The 17,804-nt window shown below is 31.6% G+C and overlaps 3 protein-coding genes across 3 annotated transcripts; all 3 read right to left on the minus strand.

Annotated features, from left to right (window-relative positions):
- Nucleotides 1-399: 399 nt before the first annotated feature.
- On the minus strand, nt 400-5,937 carry LOC128956484 (ATP-binding cassette sub-family C member 4-like; the record flags this gene model as incomplete). The annotated part of the gene is made up of 19 exons (XM_054302203.1): nt 5,864-5,937; nt 5,564-5,674; nt 5,379-5,484; nt 4,983-5,201; nt 4,804-4,893; nt 4,563-4,726; nt 4,368-4,493; nt 4,052-4,301; nt 3,788-3,997; nt 3,633-3,722; nt 3,256-3,542; nt 3,094-3,180; nt 2,733-3,021; nt 2,239-2,671; nt 2,057-2,136; nt 1,806-1,956; nt 1,569-1,727; nt 1,435-1,506; nt 400-1,355 (listed from the first exon to the last, which is right to left on the minus strand). Coding segments are annotated over exons 1-19 (3,954 nt in total), but the record flags the coding sequence as incomplete, so codon positions are not given.
- A 748-nt stretch (nt 5,938-6,685) lies between these two features.
- LOC128956485 (ATP-binding cassette sub-family C member 4-like) lies at nt 6,686-11,918 on the minus strand (the record flags this gene model as incomplete). Its single annotated transcript, XM_054302204.1, has 17 exons — nt 11,800-11,918; nt 11,609-11,714; nt 11,220-11,438; nt 11,078-11,167; nt 10,852-11,015; nt 10,644-10,769; nt 10,336-10,585; nt 10,085-10,273; nt 9,930-10,019; nt 9,550-9,836; nt 9,388-9,474; nt 9,038-9,317; nt 8,545-8,980; nt 8,361-8,440; nt 8,117-8,267; nt 7,879-8,037; nt 6,686-7,641 (listed from the first exon to the last, which is right to left on the minus strand). Coding segments are annotated over exons 1-17 (3,789 nt in total), but the record flags the coding sequence as incomplete, so codon positions are not given.
- Nucleotides 11,919-12,688: 770 nt separating this feature from the next.
- On the minus strand, nt 12,689-16,966 carry LOC128956486 (ATP-binding cassette sub-family C member 4-like). Its single transcript, XM_054302205.1, has 14 exons — nt 16,913-16,966; nt 16,717-16,842; nt 16,412-16,661; nt 16,148-16,336; nt 16,001-16,090; nt 15,617-15,903; nt 15,443-15,529; nt 15,096-15,372; nt 14,574-15,033; nt 14,349-14,428; nt 14,115-14,265; nt 13,896-14,054; nt 13,769-13,840; nt 12,689-13,674 (listed from the first exon to the last, which is right to left on the minus strand). The coding sequence occupies exons 1-14, from the start codon at nt 16,963-16,965 to the stop codon at nt 12,689-12,691; spliced, it is 3,267 nt and encodes a 1,088-aa protein (XP_054158180.1). The 5' UTR covers nt 16,966.
- Nucleotides 16,967-17,804: the final 838 nt, after the last annotated feature.

Raw genomic sequence — 17,804 nt, forward strand, 5'->3', positions numbered from 1 at the left:
ATTATATAGTTAGTCAAGTACATTAAAATCTAGTAATAAATCATTTATAATACAGGTATACTAATATATATATATATATATATATACCTGTATATTGTTTTTTATTATTTACTATTAGATACAGCAGTTGTACTTTAGTTATAATTACAAAACTAATTATTAAGTTATAACTATAAATATATTTAATTTTCACATTTAGTTTATAATAAAACAAACGTTGAAAGACACAAAAACAACAAAGATTTTAAACAAACAAAAAATAATTATAATTGATTTGTACTACTTGTTGGGTAATAATTTTAACTAACAATTGAATGAAATAAACTTTATGTGATTAGTATTTTTCAAATAATTATTTTATATGATTTATTATGTTTTATTATTTTGTTTATAATCATACGATTGTTTAGCCAATCGTATCAATTGATCGGCCATTTGGACACCGGTTTGTTTAACGAGTTTGTAAAGCATTCCCGAATTATTCTGTAATAATTCGTAGGGAACGCCAAACTCCATAATACGTCCGGAATCGAGAACCAGTACCCGATCCGAGTCTATGATTGTATTCAATCGGTGAGCAATTGTTAGTACAGTACAGTCGGCAAAGTTTTCACGAATTGTCCGCTGAATCAATGCATCTGTTTTGTGGTCGACATTAGCTGTTGCCTCGTCTAACACAAGAATCCGATTTCGGCGAAGTATAGCTCTGGCCAGACATATGAGTTGGCGCTGACCTACACTCAGATTACCGCCGCTTTCGGACAGTTGATACTCCAACTGACCGGACATTTCCATAACAGCCTCCTTGAGCTGTACTTCTTCGAGTACTTCCCACAGTCTATCTTCAGAATGTTCATCGAATGGATCCAAATTCTTGCGCAAACTGCCGATGAAAGCCATGGGATTCTGAGGTATGATTGACATATGTCTACGCAAATCGTGTAGACCTATAGTCTTGTGATCGATGCCATCGATAATGATATTACCATCAATATCATGCATACGAAACAATGCCGACAATATGGACGACTTTCCGGCACCGGTTCGGCCAACTATACCGACTTTCTCGCCCCCATTGATCAAACAATTTAGATCATGAAGTGTAGGTTTTGGTAAATTATCATAAGTCAAGTACACGTGTTTGAGTTCAATGCATCCCTTGTCGGGCCACTCATCAGGCGGTGGTATCTCACTGTCGATCAGTCCTTCGGATTCTAGTTTAGAGTATTCAACAATTCTCTCGACTGATGTCATCTGATTCTCCATTTCGGCCGACAGTCTGATACCATATTGTGTGCTTCCAATCAAACTCAATGCCATAAATATGATTAGACCTACCGTTCCACTCGCTAGGTCTGAGAGGAGTTAATTAAAGTCATTAGTATTAGTAGAATAAGTATTAGTATTACTATTATATTTTTTAAATATAAAAACCTTTATATGAAATCAATGAGAAACATATCACACATACGATATAAGCGACACAAATAAAATCCATTGTTATGGCTATTAGTTATATTTATGACAAATTAGTTTAATAACAATTAATTAACCTAGCTCAGTCTAACCTGAGCACCGGGATGCGGTAAATTGCATGAAATAAGTAGACGTGTGATCATTCTGGTAGCGATAGTACTGTTCCCGAAACATTTGTTCCGCACGATAGGCACGGATAGTGATCAGTCCGCTCAGTGTAGTAGTCATATGATTGTACAGTGGGCTCCGGGCTATTTATATTAGATGAAAATTGTAATAATTACAATAATTAATTAAAATATTATTATTATATATTAATAAAAAAATACCGATTCCCTCGAAACGCTGTAAATCGCGACTGGTTTTCAAATAAATCCAACGCATAGCTAATATAGCGGCCAATAGACCGATGGCCGGAATAATTAGATAATAGTTGGAAATTGCAACCACTGTTAACAATCCTAACGTAAGCACTATATACTGTTTATAAAAAAATAATGGTTTAATTAATTAATTAAGAAATTAAATGAATAAAATAATTTAATAATAATAATCAGTTTAATAATTTTTTTTTGATTACTTTATTGACTTCATATGAAACAAACGGTAACTTTTCATCGACAGTACCCATATCTTTGGTAAATCGGTTCAAAATACGACCTAAAAAATTATTTTTATTCAGTTAAATAAGTTTTTTTAATCAATATATTTGTTATCAAAATTCTGTATCAAATTAAATAAAATATTCAGAAATTCAATTACCGACAGGATTTGTGTCGAAAAACGTGATTCTGGTTCTCATTAATCGATAGAATATTCTGTTGTGTAAATTGATTGACGCTTTGATACACATTACAAACCAAGTGGTCGACCGTAGTATTAATGATAGAAAAATAGTCACCAAAAGTATTGAATAAATTTTAATGTTTTCTGATTCATCCACTTTTTTATCACTGTTATCACTATTATCGGTGACATTACTATTATAATTGGTGTCCCGATTAATCCATTCGGACAGCCAGATATCGCTATAGTTTTCTAGACCTTGCGCTAGTAATGTTGATATTAGGCCAATAACCAGTAGTAGAGATCCGGCACCCGATCGGATGTACTCCCAATAGATCCGGGCGTCAACCGATCCGCTAGCTTTTAGTTCGTCCGCTAATTTCTCGTCACTATCACCACCAGAGTTAGCCTATAGTTTACATAAAAAAAGTAATTTACTATAAAATTAAATAACAAATAAAATTAATTACTTCGTGTCCCGACTGTGAAGATATACGACTTATGGCTCGTTGTCTAAAGACATTGTCACTAATGATGACATCATTCATCTGTTGTTTGTTTATTACATTATTATCCGATTTTTCTTCCGTTTTAATCAGTGACATAAAATCAATGCCCGCTTCCATAAGCTCTGTATAGGAACCGACAGCCAGTGGCCGACCCTCGCGTAGGACCAGTATTTTGTGGGCCTTTTTGATGAACTGTATCTGATGTGTGACGAGAATCACTGATTTTGATTTCAGATATTCAGTGATACATCTAATTAACAAAAAATATATATAATTTAATAAATATAAATATATTAATTATAATAAACTATATAAGATATACTTTTCAAATATATGATTCGCAACTTCACTGTCGACAGCACTTAACGGATCGTCCAATAGATAGATATCGGCGTTATTATACAGAGCACTGGTATTTAAATGATAGATAGAGTTTAAATACTGCTATTTTATATTTAATAATTATTATTATTAAACTGCAAACCGGGCTAATGTTATCCGAGCTTTTTGTCCGCCACTGAGTGTAACACCTCTTTCGCCGACCAGAGATCGCTCGCCGAACGGAAACATCTTTAAGTCGCGATTCATAGCACAGACTGATATGACTTCTTTGAATCGCTTTATTTCATACGACTTTCCAAACGTTATGTTTTGCTGAACTGTTGAGTTAAATATCCAACTTTCCTGTAAGGCATAGGCTACCGATCCCTTTACGGATACCCGACCACTGGTTACTTGAATCTCATTTAATAGTGACATTAGAAATGAACTCTAGAATAGGTTTATTATAATACATAGTAATTATAAGTAAACAAAAAATATATTTAAATTCACATATTAAAATTATTTATTTTTCCAGACCTTTCCACTACCAACCGGTCCGATAACAGCTAACAACTCGCCCGATCCTAACGAAACAGTTATGTCTTTAATTGTTTGCCATTTAAGCTCCTGTATTGAACCCATTACTGTAATGTTAATATTAGTGTACAACTAGTTTATAATTTCTAATTTACTGTATCCCAAGTGGCGCACAAATTATCGACAATAATAGTTTTATTAGTATTGTTAGTGTCATCATCATTGACATCCCGGTGCTGTTTATTATGCCCTAAAAGCGGTACGTTTTCGCCACCATTACCACCACCACTATTACCATTGTTTTGTATACCATTTTCATCATTGAATTGGTTTAGTTCTTCGATTTCATCTAATAGTAGATATGTCTAAACAAACATATAATTGATTTAAATACTAATTTTCTTTTAATCAGTCCTAACCTGAATACGTTTAGCTGAGACATACAGTTCGGCAGTCAGTGCCGCCACTTGCGGAAAGGCAGATGTCATTGTATACTGTAATCCCTGGTAGACATACATTGAGATAAACACTGTTTCGGCGGTCAGTCTACCGCCCAATACTATATGTACTATTAATATAACAAATATCATAACCCGACCGCTAATATCGGATATGGATTTGTTTAGTACTTTAAGAAGTGTTGACTTTTGTATTTGTCTCATCTCTTTCCTTCAATAAAAATAACTAATTAATTAAATTTATATATTTTTTTAAATACAATTTATACAGTCATACTTGCGGGCATCGGCTATAAGTTTGCTAAAATGTCGTTCCCAGGCATACATTTTGATAACACTCATACCAGTTATTATATCGTTCATCAAACGGATCCGGTTATCGGTAAGTGCGGCCACTTTTCTCCTAATTATTTTTCGAAAAAGCAATACAATTTGGGACAATATTTTTTTTTAATTTTTTAAAAAAACTGACCTAATCTTGAGAAACAATCGGCCCATTAGACCATTGAATGGTATAAAACACATAAGTATTGCCAGTCCTATGAATGACACCCAACCGATGTATTGCCAGCATATGGCCACACCTATGGCAATGTTAATCGGACCGGCAATCAGATAAGCAAAGTGTTGACAAAACTGATTTGGATTCATATTATTATAAATATTAATAATATAAGTAAAATAATAATAAAAATAATAATTATTATTATTACTTCTTCCAAACGGCTGACATCGTTGGACATTAGATTTAATATCTGTCCGATTGTTGTCTTTGAAAACGCCGAGTGCTTCAAACGTAATGCCTTTAACAATTAAATTTTGATAATAATAATAATAATATACTAATTATATATATATTTTTGAGATAACAAAAAAAACTTATTGATTATACCTTTTTGTAGATAAGTGTACACCAACTGACCCTGATATTCATGGCCAGTTTGGCCGATAGTAGCAACGCTGGATGTTCAAACGATACATTTAGTATGATTGTAACAATCATAGCACAGGCATACAGACAGGTATGCAAATAGTTGTGTTTGTCGGGTGCGGCAAAAAATGCCAGCAATTTGGCCAACAATATCATATTAATGTTGAAAATTACACAATGCTATTGATTTATTATTAATTATAATTGTGTATATAAATATAATTTAGGAATACAGTTTAATTATATAATTAATTATATATTTAAATCTATAAATACAATATTTTTAATTATTATAATTATAGCTATTTTTATAAATAATAATTTTTTATGATAAAGTATTATTGTATTAAGTCTTACATCTAATATAACTAATATAATCGGTATTATTATGGATCCCGAAAATGTCTTAATCGATGCCCACATAAAACTTGGCGATTGTTTTGCTAACTCTTTTCGCCAATTTCTAGGGACATATCATATAATAAATAAATAAATTTATTTTTTTGTTTATTAATAAAATATATTATTATATTTTTCAATACTTTTCCAGTTTGGCGACCACTGTCTCGCACATGTCTTCCGGCGGACATTTGTACAGATCCTGGATTTGGACATCACGTTTGAGGCTACGTATGAACATCGGGTATAGCCATCTATACAGTAATAGATACACATTACCGATCATACAGTATGTGTATCGGTTTGATTAGTATATCGATAGACAAAAATTAAGATAATTTATATGTGTTTATGCAATATAAATAATATTGAAAAATTATTTAAATAATATCTAAATATATATATATATATATATATAATTAATATATTGTATATAAACTTACGTGCAATAGACCTTGCTGAATATATTAACACGTGCATATTTTGATGGCTTAGTTATTATAATTTCATCATTCATTGTTATAAATAAATAAATAAATGATAATAATAATAATGTAAAATACTAACTAGTAAATAATATTTAAAGATTACTATCAAAAAAATTACAAATTTAAACTATTCATGACTAAAATATTATTTTTGACACCCAATAAATAAATAGAAAACATAATAATAATAATATTTTATGTTTAAAAAATGTGTTGTCATTTTTTAAAAATTTATTTAAATTATTTTAACATTAATTATTCAAATATTAGACAGCAATTTTATATAAATAAATGTTTTATATTAGTATTCAAAATATTTAATATAATAATAATTTTTATATATACAGTATATCATATAACTACAGTAATACCGGTATATTACTGTTTATTAAATCATTTTAATTGAAAATAATATTATACTAAATATTTTATTACTATTATCGTTTTTAGATTTATTTATTTGTATATAATAATTATAATTATAATGATTGTATTAAAATAATTATAATAATATTTTATCTTGATAACAAATTTTTTTTATAACTAAATTATTAAATTAGTATTTTTTACAGTTTTAATTTTAGATATAAATTGTACTGTACATATAATTATACATAAAAATATCAATGATATAAATAATTAATATACTGAATAATTCTGTATAAATATATTTGCAAATGTTTAAAATGATAACAAAAGATCATATATTAGTTATATAATTAAATTTTATTATAAAGCAATTTAATATCAATTGTCATTATTTTGTTTATAATCATACGATTGTTTAGCCAATCGTATCAATTGATTGGACATTTGGACACCGGTTTGTTTAACGAGTTTGTAAAGCATTCCCGAATTATTCTGTAATAATTCGTAGGGAACGCCAAACTCCATAATACGTCCGGAATAGAGAACCAGTACCCGATCCGAGTCTATGATTGTATTCAATCGGTGAGCAATTGTTAGTACAGTACAGTCGGCAAAGTTTTCACGAATTGTCCGCTGAATCAGTGCATCCGTCTTGTGGTCGACATTAGCTGTTGCCTCGTCTAACACAAGAATCCGATTTCGGCGGAGTATAGCTCTGGCCAGACATATGAGTTGGCGCTGACCAACACTCAGATTACCGCCGCCTTCGGACAGTTGATACTCCAACTGACCGGACATTTCTTGAACAGCCTCCTTGAGCTGTACCTCTTCGAGTACTTCCCACAGTCTATCTTCAGAATGTTCATCAAATGGATCCAAATTCTTGCGTAAACTGCCGATGAAAGCAATGGGATCCTGCGGTATGATTGACATATGTCTGCGCAAATCGTGTAGACCTATAGTCTTGTGATCGATACCATCAATAATGATATTGCCGTCGATATTGTGCATACGGAACAGTGCCGACAATATGGATGACTTTCCAGCACCGGTTCGGCCAACTATTCCAACTTTCTCGCCGCCATTGATCCGACAATTTAGATCATGGAGTGTAGGTTTCGGTGAATTTTCATAAGTCAAGTACACGTGTCTGAATTCAATGCATCCCTTGTCGGGCCACTCATCAGGCGGTGGTATCTCACTATCGATCAGTCCTTCCGATTCTAGTTTAGAGTATTCAACAATTCTCTCGACTGATGTCATCTGATTCTCCATTTCGGCCGACTGTCTGATACCGTATTGTGTGTTTCCTATTAAATTCAATGCCATAAATATGATTAGACCTGCCGTACCACTCGCCAGGTCTGATAAGAGGAATTAATACAATATAAATAGTAGTTATATATATATATATTTATATATATATATATTATCAAATATATTACAATATTATGCATATAAAAACCTTTATAAAAAATCAATGAAAAACAAATCACACACGATATATAAGCGACACAAATAAATTCCATTGTTATACCTATTTATAAATATATTTTTTGATAAATTAGTTAATATATTAATATTAGTAGCATTAATCTAACCTAAGCACCGGGATGCGGCTAATTGCATGAAATAAGTAGACGAATGGTCATTCTGGTAGCGATAGTACTGTTCGCGAAACAAATGTTCCGCACGATAGGCACGAATGGTGGTCAGTCCGATCAGTGTAGTAGTCATATGATTATACAGTGGACTCCGGGCTATTTGTTATTAGATGTACAATATTTTTCATTTAAATTTATTTATTTATTATATTATTATTATCTATAAGTAAAATACCGATTCCTTCGAAACGCTGTAAATCGCGACTGGTTTTCAAATAAATCCAACGAATAGCTAATACAGCGGCCAATAGACCGATGGCCGGAATAATTAGATAATAGTTGACAATTGCAACCACTGTTAACAATCCTAACGTGAGTATTATATACTGTTTATATAAAATAATTGTTTAATTAAGGAAATAAATGAATAAAATTATTTTATAATAATAATCAGTTTAATAAATAAATTTTTTGATTACTTTATTGGATTCATATGAAACAAACGGTAACATTTCATCGACAGTTCCCATATCTTTGGTAAATCGGTTCAAAATACGACCTAAAAAATTAATAAAATTTTAATCATATTCTTATAAATTTACTTTATATTTGTTATCTCTTAATATGAAAATAAATTCCAGAAAAATAAATCAATTCAATTACCGACAGGATTTGTGTCGAAAAACGTGATTCTGGTTCTCATTAGTCGATAGAATATTCTGTTGTGTAAATTGATTGACGATTTGATACACATTACAAACCAAGTGGTCGACCGTAGTATTAATGATACAAAAATAGTCACCAAAAGTATTGAATAGATTTTAATGTTTTCTGTTTCATTGAATCTGTTGTCATCACTAATGGTACTATCAGTTACATTATGGTTGATATTATTGGTGTCCCGATTAATCCATTCAGACAGCCAGATATCAGTGTAGTTTTCCAAACCTTGAGATACTAGTGTCGATATTAGACCAATAAGTAGTAGTACGGGTCCGGCACCCGATCGGATGTACTCCCAATAGATCCGGAAGTCAACCGATCCGCTAGCCTTAAGTTCGTCATCTATTTTCTCGTCACTATCATCACCAAAGTTAGCCTATAGTTTATAGAAAAGTAAATTACAATAAAATTAAATATCAAATTAAATGATAACCTCTTGTCCCGATTGTGAAGATATACGACTTATGGCTCGTTGTCTAAAGTCATCGTCAGTAATGATGACAGCATTCATCTGTTGTTTATTAACTATAGGTTTTTCTTCCTCTTTAATAAGTGACATAAAATCAATGCCCGCTTCCATAAGCTCTGTATAGGAACCGACAGCCAGTGGCCGACCTTCGCGTAGTACCAGTATTTTGTGGGCCTTTTTGATGAACTGTATCTGATGTGTGACGAGAATCACTGATTTTGATTTCAAATATTCAGTGATACATCTGAAAGAAATTTGTAAATAATAATAATAATAAAAATATTTTAATTATAAGAAAATATAAAAACAAATACTTTTTAAAGATATGATTCGCAACTTCAGTGTCGACAGCACTTAAAGGATCGTCCAATAGATAGATATCGGCGTTATTATAAAGAGCACTGGTATGTATGGATTATTAACTTTATAGTCATTTTTATATTTAATAATAATAATAATTTCATTAAATTGCAAACCGGGCTAATGTTATCCGAGCTTTTTGTCCGCCACTGAGTGTAACACCTCTTTCTCCGACCAGAGATCGCTCGCCGAACGGAAACATCTTTAAGTCGCGATTCATAGCACAGACTGATATGACTTCTTTGAATCGATTTATTTCATACGGCTTTCCAAACGTTATGTTTTGTTGAACTGTTGAGTTAAATATCCAACTTTCCTGTGAGGCATAGGCTACCGATCCTCTAACCGCTACCCGACCACTGGTTACTTGTATCTCATTCAACAGTGACATTAGAAATGAACTCTAGAATAGGTTTATTATAATATATAGTAATAACAAATTATAAGTAAACAGAAAATATATTTACATTCAAATATCATTCATTTTTTTGCATACCTTTCCACTACCAACCGGTCCGATAACAGCTAACAACTCGCCCGATGTTAACGAAACAGTTATGTCTTTAATTGTTTGCCATTTAAGCACCTGTATAAAATCAATTACTATAATGTTAATATTAGTATACAAGTAGCTTATAATTTGTTATTTACTGTATCCCAAGTGGCGCGCAAATTATCGACAATAATAGTTTTATTAGTATTGTTAGTGTCATCATCATTGACATCCCGGTGCTGTTTATTATGTGCTAAGAGCGGTATGCTTTCGCTGCCATTGTTTTGGACACTGTTTTCATTATTCAATTGGTTTTTGTCTCCAATTTCTTCTAATAGTAGATATGTCTAACACAGTAAATACATTATTGTTTTAGACATTGATTTTTTTATGAATAGTCAGTCCTAACCTGAATACGTTTAGCTGAGACATACACTTCGGCAATCAGTCCTACCATTAGCGGAAAACCATAGGTCATTGTATATTGTAAGCCCTGGTAGATATACATTGAGATAAATACAGTTTCGGCGGTCAGTCTACCGCCTAATAGTATATGGACTATTAATATGACAAATATGATAAACCGATCGCTGATATCGGATATGGATTTGTTTAGCGCTTTAAGAAGTGTCGACTTTTGTATTTGTTTCATCTCTTTCCTTCAAAAAAAATGTATACTTTTAATACAATATGTATTTTTTTAAAATACAATCATACTTGCGGGTATTGGCTATAAGTTTGCTAAAGTGTCGTTCCCAGGCATACATTTTGATAACACTCATACCAGTTATTATATCGTTCATCAAACGGATCCGGTTATCGGTAAGTGCAGCAACTTTTCTCCTAAAATAAGGTTGTCATAAAATTTGTGAAAATAGTTTTTTTCAATAATGCTATTACAATAATCCTTTACTACAGCACTGACCTAATCTTGAGAAACAATCGGCCCATTAGACCATTGAATGGTATAAAACACATGAGTATAGCCAGTCCTATGAATGACACCCAACCGATGTATTGCCAGCATATGGCCACACCTATGGCAAGATTAATCGGACCGGCAATCAGAAAAGCAAAGTGTTGGCAAAACTGATTTGGATTCATATTATTATAATTATTAATATAACTAAAATTATTATTATTATCATTACTTCTTCCAAACGGCTGACATCGTTGGACATTAGATTCAATATCTGTCCGATTGTTGTCTTTGAAAACGCCGAGTGTTTCAAACGTAAAGCCTTCAAAAAAAATTATAATATAATAATAATAATGTTATAAACCGTTTTATACCTTTTTGTACATAAGTGTACACCAACTGACCCTGATATTCATGGCTAGTTTGGACGATAGTAGCATCGATGGATGGTTAAAAGATATGGCTATTATGGTTGTAGCAATCAGGGCACAGGCATACAGACAGGTATGCAAATAGTTGTGTTTGTCGGGTGCGGCAAAAAATGCCAGCAATTTGGCCAACAATATCATATTCAAGTTAAAAACTACACAATCCTATGAAATATTATTTAATGTATTAATTATCTATTAATAATACTGTACTCTATCTAATCTAATTTAAAAGTGAGAAATACAGTATAATATAATAATGATTATTATATATCTATTATTATTTTATAAATAATAATTTTTATGATAAAGTATTTTATTGGATTTAGTCTTACATTTAATATAATTAATATAATCGGCAATACTATGGATCCCGAAAATGTCTTAATCGATGCCCACATAAAACTTGGCGATTGTTTTGCTAACTCTTTTCGCCAATTTCTTCAGGCGATAAAATTTAATTAATAAATAAATAAATAATAATTTTGTTATTGTTTTTAAAAAAGACTAATTTAAAAACAAATACTTTTCCAGTTTGGCGACCACTGTCTCGCACATGTCCTCCGGCGGACATCTGTACAGATCATGGATCTGGACATCACGTTTGAGGCTACGTATGAACATCGGGTATAGCCATCTATACATTAATGGATACACATTACCGATCATACAGTATGTGTATCGGTTTGATTAGTACATCGATAGACATACAGTATATAGTATATGTTTTTATGCAATATATATAATATTGAAAAATTATTTAAATAATATCTATATATATATATATATATATATACTGTATATAAACTTACGTGCAATAGACCTTGCTGAATATATTAACACGTGCATATTTTGATGGCTTAGTTATTATAATTTCATCATTCATTGTTATAAATAAAAAACAGATAATAATGTAAAATACTAGTAACTAGTAAATTATATTATTAATTAATATTTTTATTTTTTTTTAAATAATTAATATTTAATGATTGTAAATTTTTATTATCAAATTATCAAAACATTATTTAACGCCCAATAAATAAATACAAAACATAATAATAATAATTTATGTTTAATAATTGACACTTTTTTTAAAAAATGTGCTGTCATTTTATTTTTAGAAGTCACTTAAATTATTTTACCAGTAATTATTCAAATATTAGACAGCATTTTTTTATATAAATAAATATTTATAAATTTATATACAATAGATATAGATATAACATATAACTTATAATATACTACCAGTTTATTAAATCATTTTAAATGAAATAGTATTATACTAAATATTTTATTACTATTATCGTTTTTTTTTTTAAATAATAATATAATTGTATTAAAATAATTATGAATTTATCCAAATAAAAATCATATATTAGTTATATATTTAAATTGTATTATAAAGTAATTTAACATCAATTGTCATTAGTTTGTTTATAATCATACGATTGTTTAGCCAATTGTATCAATTGATCGGCCATTTGGACACCGGTTTGCTTAACGAGTTTGTAAAGCATTCCCGAATTATTCTGTAATAATTCGTAGGGAACGCCAAACTCCATAATACGTCCGGAATCGAGAACCAGTACCCGATCCGAGTCTATGATTGTATTCAATCGGTGAGCAATTGTTAGTACAGTACAGTCGGCAAAGTTTTCACGAACTGTCCGCTGAATCAGTGCATCCGTCTTGTGGTCGACATTAGCTGTTGCCTCGTCTAACACAAGAATCCGATTTCGGCGGAGTATAGCTCTGGCCAGACATATGAGTTGGCGCTGACCTACACTCAGATTGCCACCGCCTTCTGACAGTTGATACTCCAACTGACCGGACATTTCCATAACAGCCTCCTTGAGTTGCACTTCTTCAAGCACTTCCCACAGTCTATCTTCAGAATGTTCATCAAATGGATCCAAATTCTTTCGCAAACTGCCGATAAAAGTCATGGGATCCTGAGGTATGATTGACATATGTCTACGCAAATCGTGTAGACCTATAGTCTTGTGATCGATGCCATCAATAATGATATTGCCTTTGATATCGTGCATACGGAACAGTGCCGATAATATGGACGACTTTCCGGCACCGGTTCGGCCAACTATTCCAACTTTCTCGCCGCCATTGATCCGACAATTTAGATCATAAAGTGTAGGTTTCGGTGAATTATCATAAGTCAAGTACACGTGTCTGAGTTCAATGCATCCCTTGTCGGGCCATTCATCAGGTGGTGGTATCTCACTGTCGATTAGTCCTTCGGATTCCAGTTTAGAGTATTCAACAATTCTCTCGACTGATGTCATCTGATTCTCCATTTCGGCCGACTGTCTGATACCGTATTGTGTGTTTCCTATTAAATTCAATGCCATAAATATTATTAGACCTGCCGTACCACTTTCTAGGTCTAATAAGAGTAATTAATCAATCATTTATTAATACAATATAAATAGTAGTATTTACTAAAATTAATAAATAGTATATACTGTATATATTTAAACCTTTATAAAAAATCATTGAAAAACAAATCACACACGAAATATAAGCGACACAAATAAATTCCATTGTTATACCTATTTATATATATATATTATAGATTATATTAATACTAGTATATTATAACCTAACCTAAGCACCGGGTGGCGGCTAATTGCATGAAAAAAGTGGACGAATGGTCATTCTGGTAGCGATAGTACTGTTCACGAAACAAATGTTCCGCACGATAGGCACGAATTGTGGTCAGTCCGATCAGCGTTGTTGTCATATGATTGTACAGTGGGCTCCGGGCTATTTATATTATATGACAACGACTGTAAAATATTATTAAATTATTAACTATTAAAATACCGATTCCCTCGAAACGCTGTAAATCGCGACTAGTTTTCAAATAAATCCAACGAATAGCTAATACAGCGGCCAATAGACCGATGGCCGGAATAATTAGATAATAGTTGGAAATTACAACCACTGTTAACAATCCTAACGTAAGTATTATATACTTTGTATATAAAATAATTGTTTAATTAATTAATTATTAAATAAATAAATAAAAATATCAGTTTAATAAATTTTTTTGATTACTTTATTGACTTCATATGAAACAAACGGTAAATTTTCATCGACAGTACCCATATCTTTGGTAAATCGGTTCAAAATACGACCTATAAAATAATATAATTATATTAATATATTTGTTTTACTAAATATATTAAATTCTTGGTGAGAGATAACAAATAAAAATTTAATTTACATTTGTTATCTCTTAATATGAAAATAAATTCCTGAAAAAAAATTTAATTCAATTACCGACAGGATTTGTGTCGAAAAACGTGATTCTGGTTCTCATTAGTCGATAGAATATTCTGTTGTGTAAATTGATTGACGCTTTGATACACATTACAAACCAAGTGGTCGACCGTAGTATTAATGATAGAAATATAGTCACCAAAAGTATTGAATAGATCTTAATGTTTTCTGTTTCATTCAATTTGTTGTCATCACTAATGGTATTATCGGTGATATTATCGGTGAAATTATCGGTGAAATTATCGGCGACATTATTGGTGTCCCGATTAATCCATTCAGACAGCCAGATATCAGTGTAGTTTTCCAAACCTTGAGATAATAGTGTCGATATTAGACCAATAATTAGTAGTGCGGGTCCGGCACCCGATCGGATGTACTCCCAATAGATCCGGGCGTCAACTGATCCGCGAGCCTTTAGTTCGTCATCTATTTTCTCGTCACTATCATCACCAAAGTTAGCCTATAGTTTATATAAAATAGTAAATTACAATAAAATTAAATATTATATTAAATGATAACTACTTGTCCCGACTGTGAAGATATCCAACTTATGGCTCGTTGTCTAAAGTCATCGCCACTAATGATGACAGCATTCATCTGTTGTTTATTAACTATAGGTTTTTCTTCCTCTTTAATAAGTGACATAAAATCAATGCCCGCTTCCATAAGCTCTGTATAGGAACCGACAGCCAGTGGCCGACCTTCGCGTAGTACCAGTATTTTGTGGGCCTTTTTGATGAACTGTATCTGATGTGTGACGAGAATCACTGATTTTGATTTCAGATATTCAGTGATACATCTGAAAGAAATTTGTAAATAATAATAATAATAAAAATATTTTAATTATAAGAAAATATAAAAACAAATACTTTTTAAAGATATGATTCGCAACTTCAGTGTCGACAGCACTTAAAGGATCGTCCAATAGATAGATATCGGCGTTAGTATACAGAGCACTGGTATGTATGGATTATTTGTTTAACATTATAGTAATTTTTATATTTAATAATAATAATTATTATTATTGTTATTAAACTGCAAACCGGGCTAATGTTATCCGAGCTTTTTGTCCGCCACTGAGTGTAACACCTCTTTCGCCGACCAGAGATCGCTCGCCGAACGGAAACATCTTTAAGTCGCGATTCATAGCACAGACTGATATGACTTCTTTGAATCGCTTTATTTCATACGGCTTTCCAAACGTTATGTTTTGTTGAACTGTTGAGTTAAATATCCAACTTTCCTGTGAGGCATAGGCTACCGATCCCTTTACGGATACCCGACCACTGGTTATTTGAATCTCATTTAATAGTGACATTAGAAATGAACTCTAGAATAGGTTTATTATAATATATAGTAAAAACAAAGTATAAGTAAACAAAAAATATATTTAAATTCAAATATTAAAATTATTTATTTTTCCATACCTTTCCACTACCAACCGGTCCGATAACAGCTAACAACTCGCCCGATGCTAACGAAACAGTTATGTCTTTAATTGTTTGCCATTTAAGCTCCTGTATGAAATCATTACTGTAATCTTAATATTAGTATACAAATAGCTAATAATTTACTGTATCCCAAGTGGCGCATAAATTATCGACAATAATAGTTTTATTAGTATTGTTAGTGTCATCATCATTGACATCCCGGTGCTGTTTATTATGTGCTAAGAGCGGTATGCTTTCGCTGCCATTGTTTTGGACACTGTTTTCATTATTCAATTGGTTTTTATCTCCAATTTCCTCTAATAGTAGATATGTCTAACAATATAACAATGTTTAGATATTATTGTTATAGACAATGATTTTTTTATTGGTGATATAGTCAGACAATACCTGAATACGTTTAACTGAGACATACACTTCGGCAGTCAGTGCCATCACTAGCGAAAAGGCAGAGGTCATTGAATACTGTAAGCCCTGGAAGATATACATTGAGATAAACACTGTTTCGGCGGTCAGTCTACCGCCTAATAGTATATGGACTATTAATATGACAAATATGATAACCCGACCGCTGATATCGGATATGGATCTGTTTAGCGCTTTAAGAAGTGTCGACTTTTGTATTTGTTTCATCTCTTTCCTTCAAAAATTGTATACTTTTAATATAATATGTATTTACCTTAATAGACATATACCTGCGGGCATGGGCTATAAGTTTGTTAAAGTGTCGTTCCCAGGCATACATTTTGATAACACTCATACCAGTTATTATATCGTTCATCAAACGAATTCGGTTATCGGTAAGTGCGGCCACTTTTCTCCTAATTATTTTTCGAAAAAGTAATACAATTTGTGACAATATTTTTCAATCAAATATTGCACAGCACTGACCTAATCTTGAGAAACAATCGGCCCATTAGACCATTGAATGGCATAAAACACATGAGTATAGCCAGTCCTATGAATGACACCCAACCGATGTATTGCCAGCATATGGCCACACCTATGGCAATGTTAATCGGACCGGCAATCAGATAAGCAAAGTGCTGACAAAACTGATTTGGATTCATATTATTATAAATATTACTATAAGTTAAATAATTATCATTAGTATTATCATTACTTCTTCCAAACGGCTGACATCGTTGGACATTAGATTCAATATCTGTCCGATTGTTGTCTTTGAAAACGCCGAGTGTTTCAAACGCAATGCCTTCAACAACAACAACAATACATTTTGTTAATATTATAATATAATAATTATATTATTATTATTATAAACCGTTTTTATACCTTTTTGTAGATAAGTGTACACCAACTGACCCTGATATTCATGGCCAGTTTGGCCGATAGTAGCATCGATGGATGGGCAAACGATATATTTAGTATGATTGTAACAATCATAGCACAGGCATACAGACAGGTATGCAAATAGTTGTGTTTGTCGGGTGCGGCAAAAAATGCCAACAATTTGGCCAACAATATCATATTCAAGTTATAAATTACACATTCCTATGAAATATTATTTAATATTAATTATCAATTAATAATACTGTACTTAAATGATCTATTTTATGTGAAAAATACAGTATAATATAATATGATTTATATATATTATATTTTATAAATAAGTAATTTTTATTTAGTCTTACATCTAATATAATTAATATAATCGGCAATACTATGGATCCCGAAAATGTCTTAATCGATGCCCACATAAAACTTGGCGATTGTTTTGCTAACTCTTTTCGCCAATTTCTAGGGTTATATAATGTAATAAATA

Source organism: Oppia nitens, unplaced genomic scaffold, assembly GCF_028296485.1.
Source record: "Oppia nitens isolate AA-2021 unplaced genomic scaffold, nextdenovo-longstitch-racon4-pilon3 scaffold30_pilon_pilon_pilon, whole genome shotgun sequence".
In the NCBI taxonomy this organism is placed as follows: Eukaryota; Metazoa; Arthropoda; class Arachnida; order Sarcoptiformes; family Oppiidae; genus Oppia; species Oppia nitens.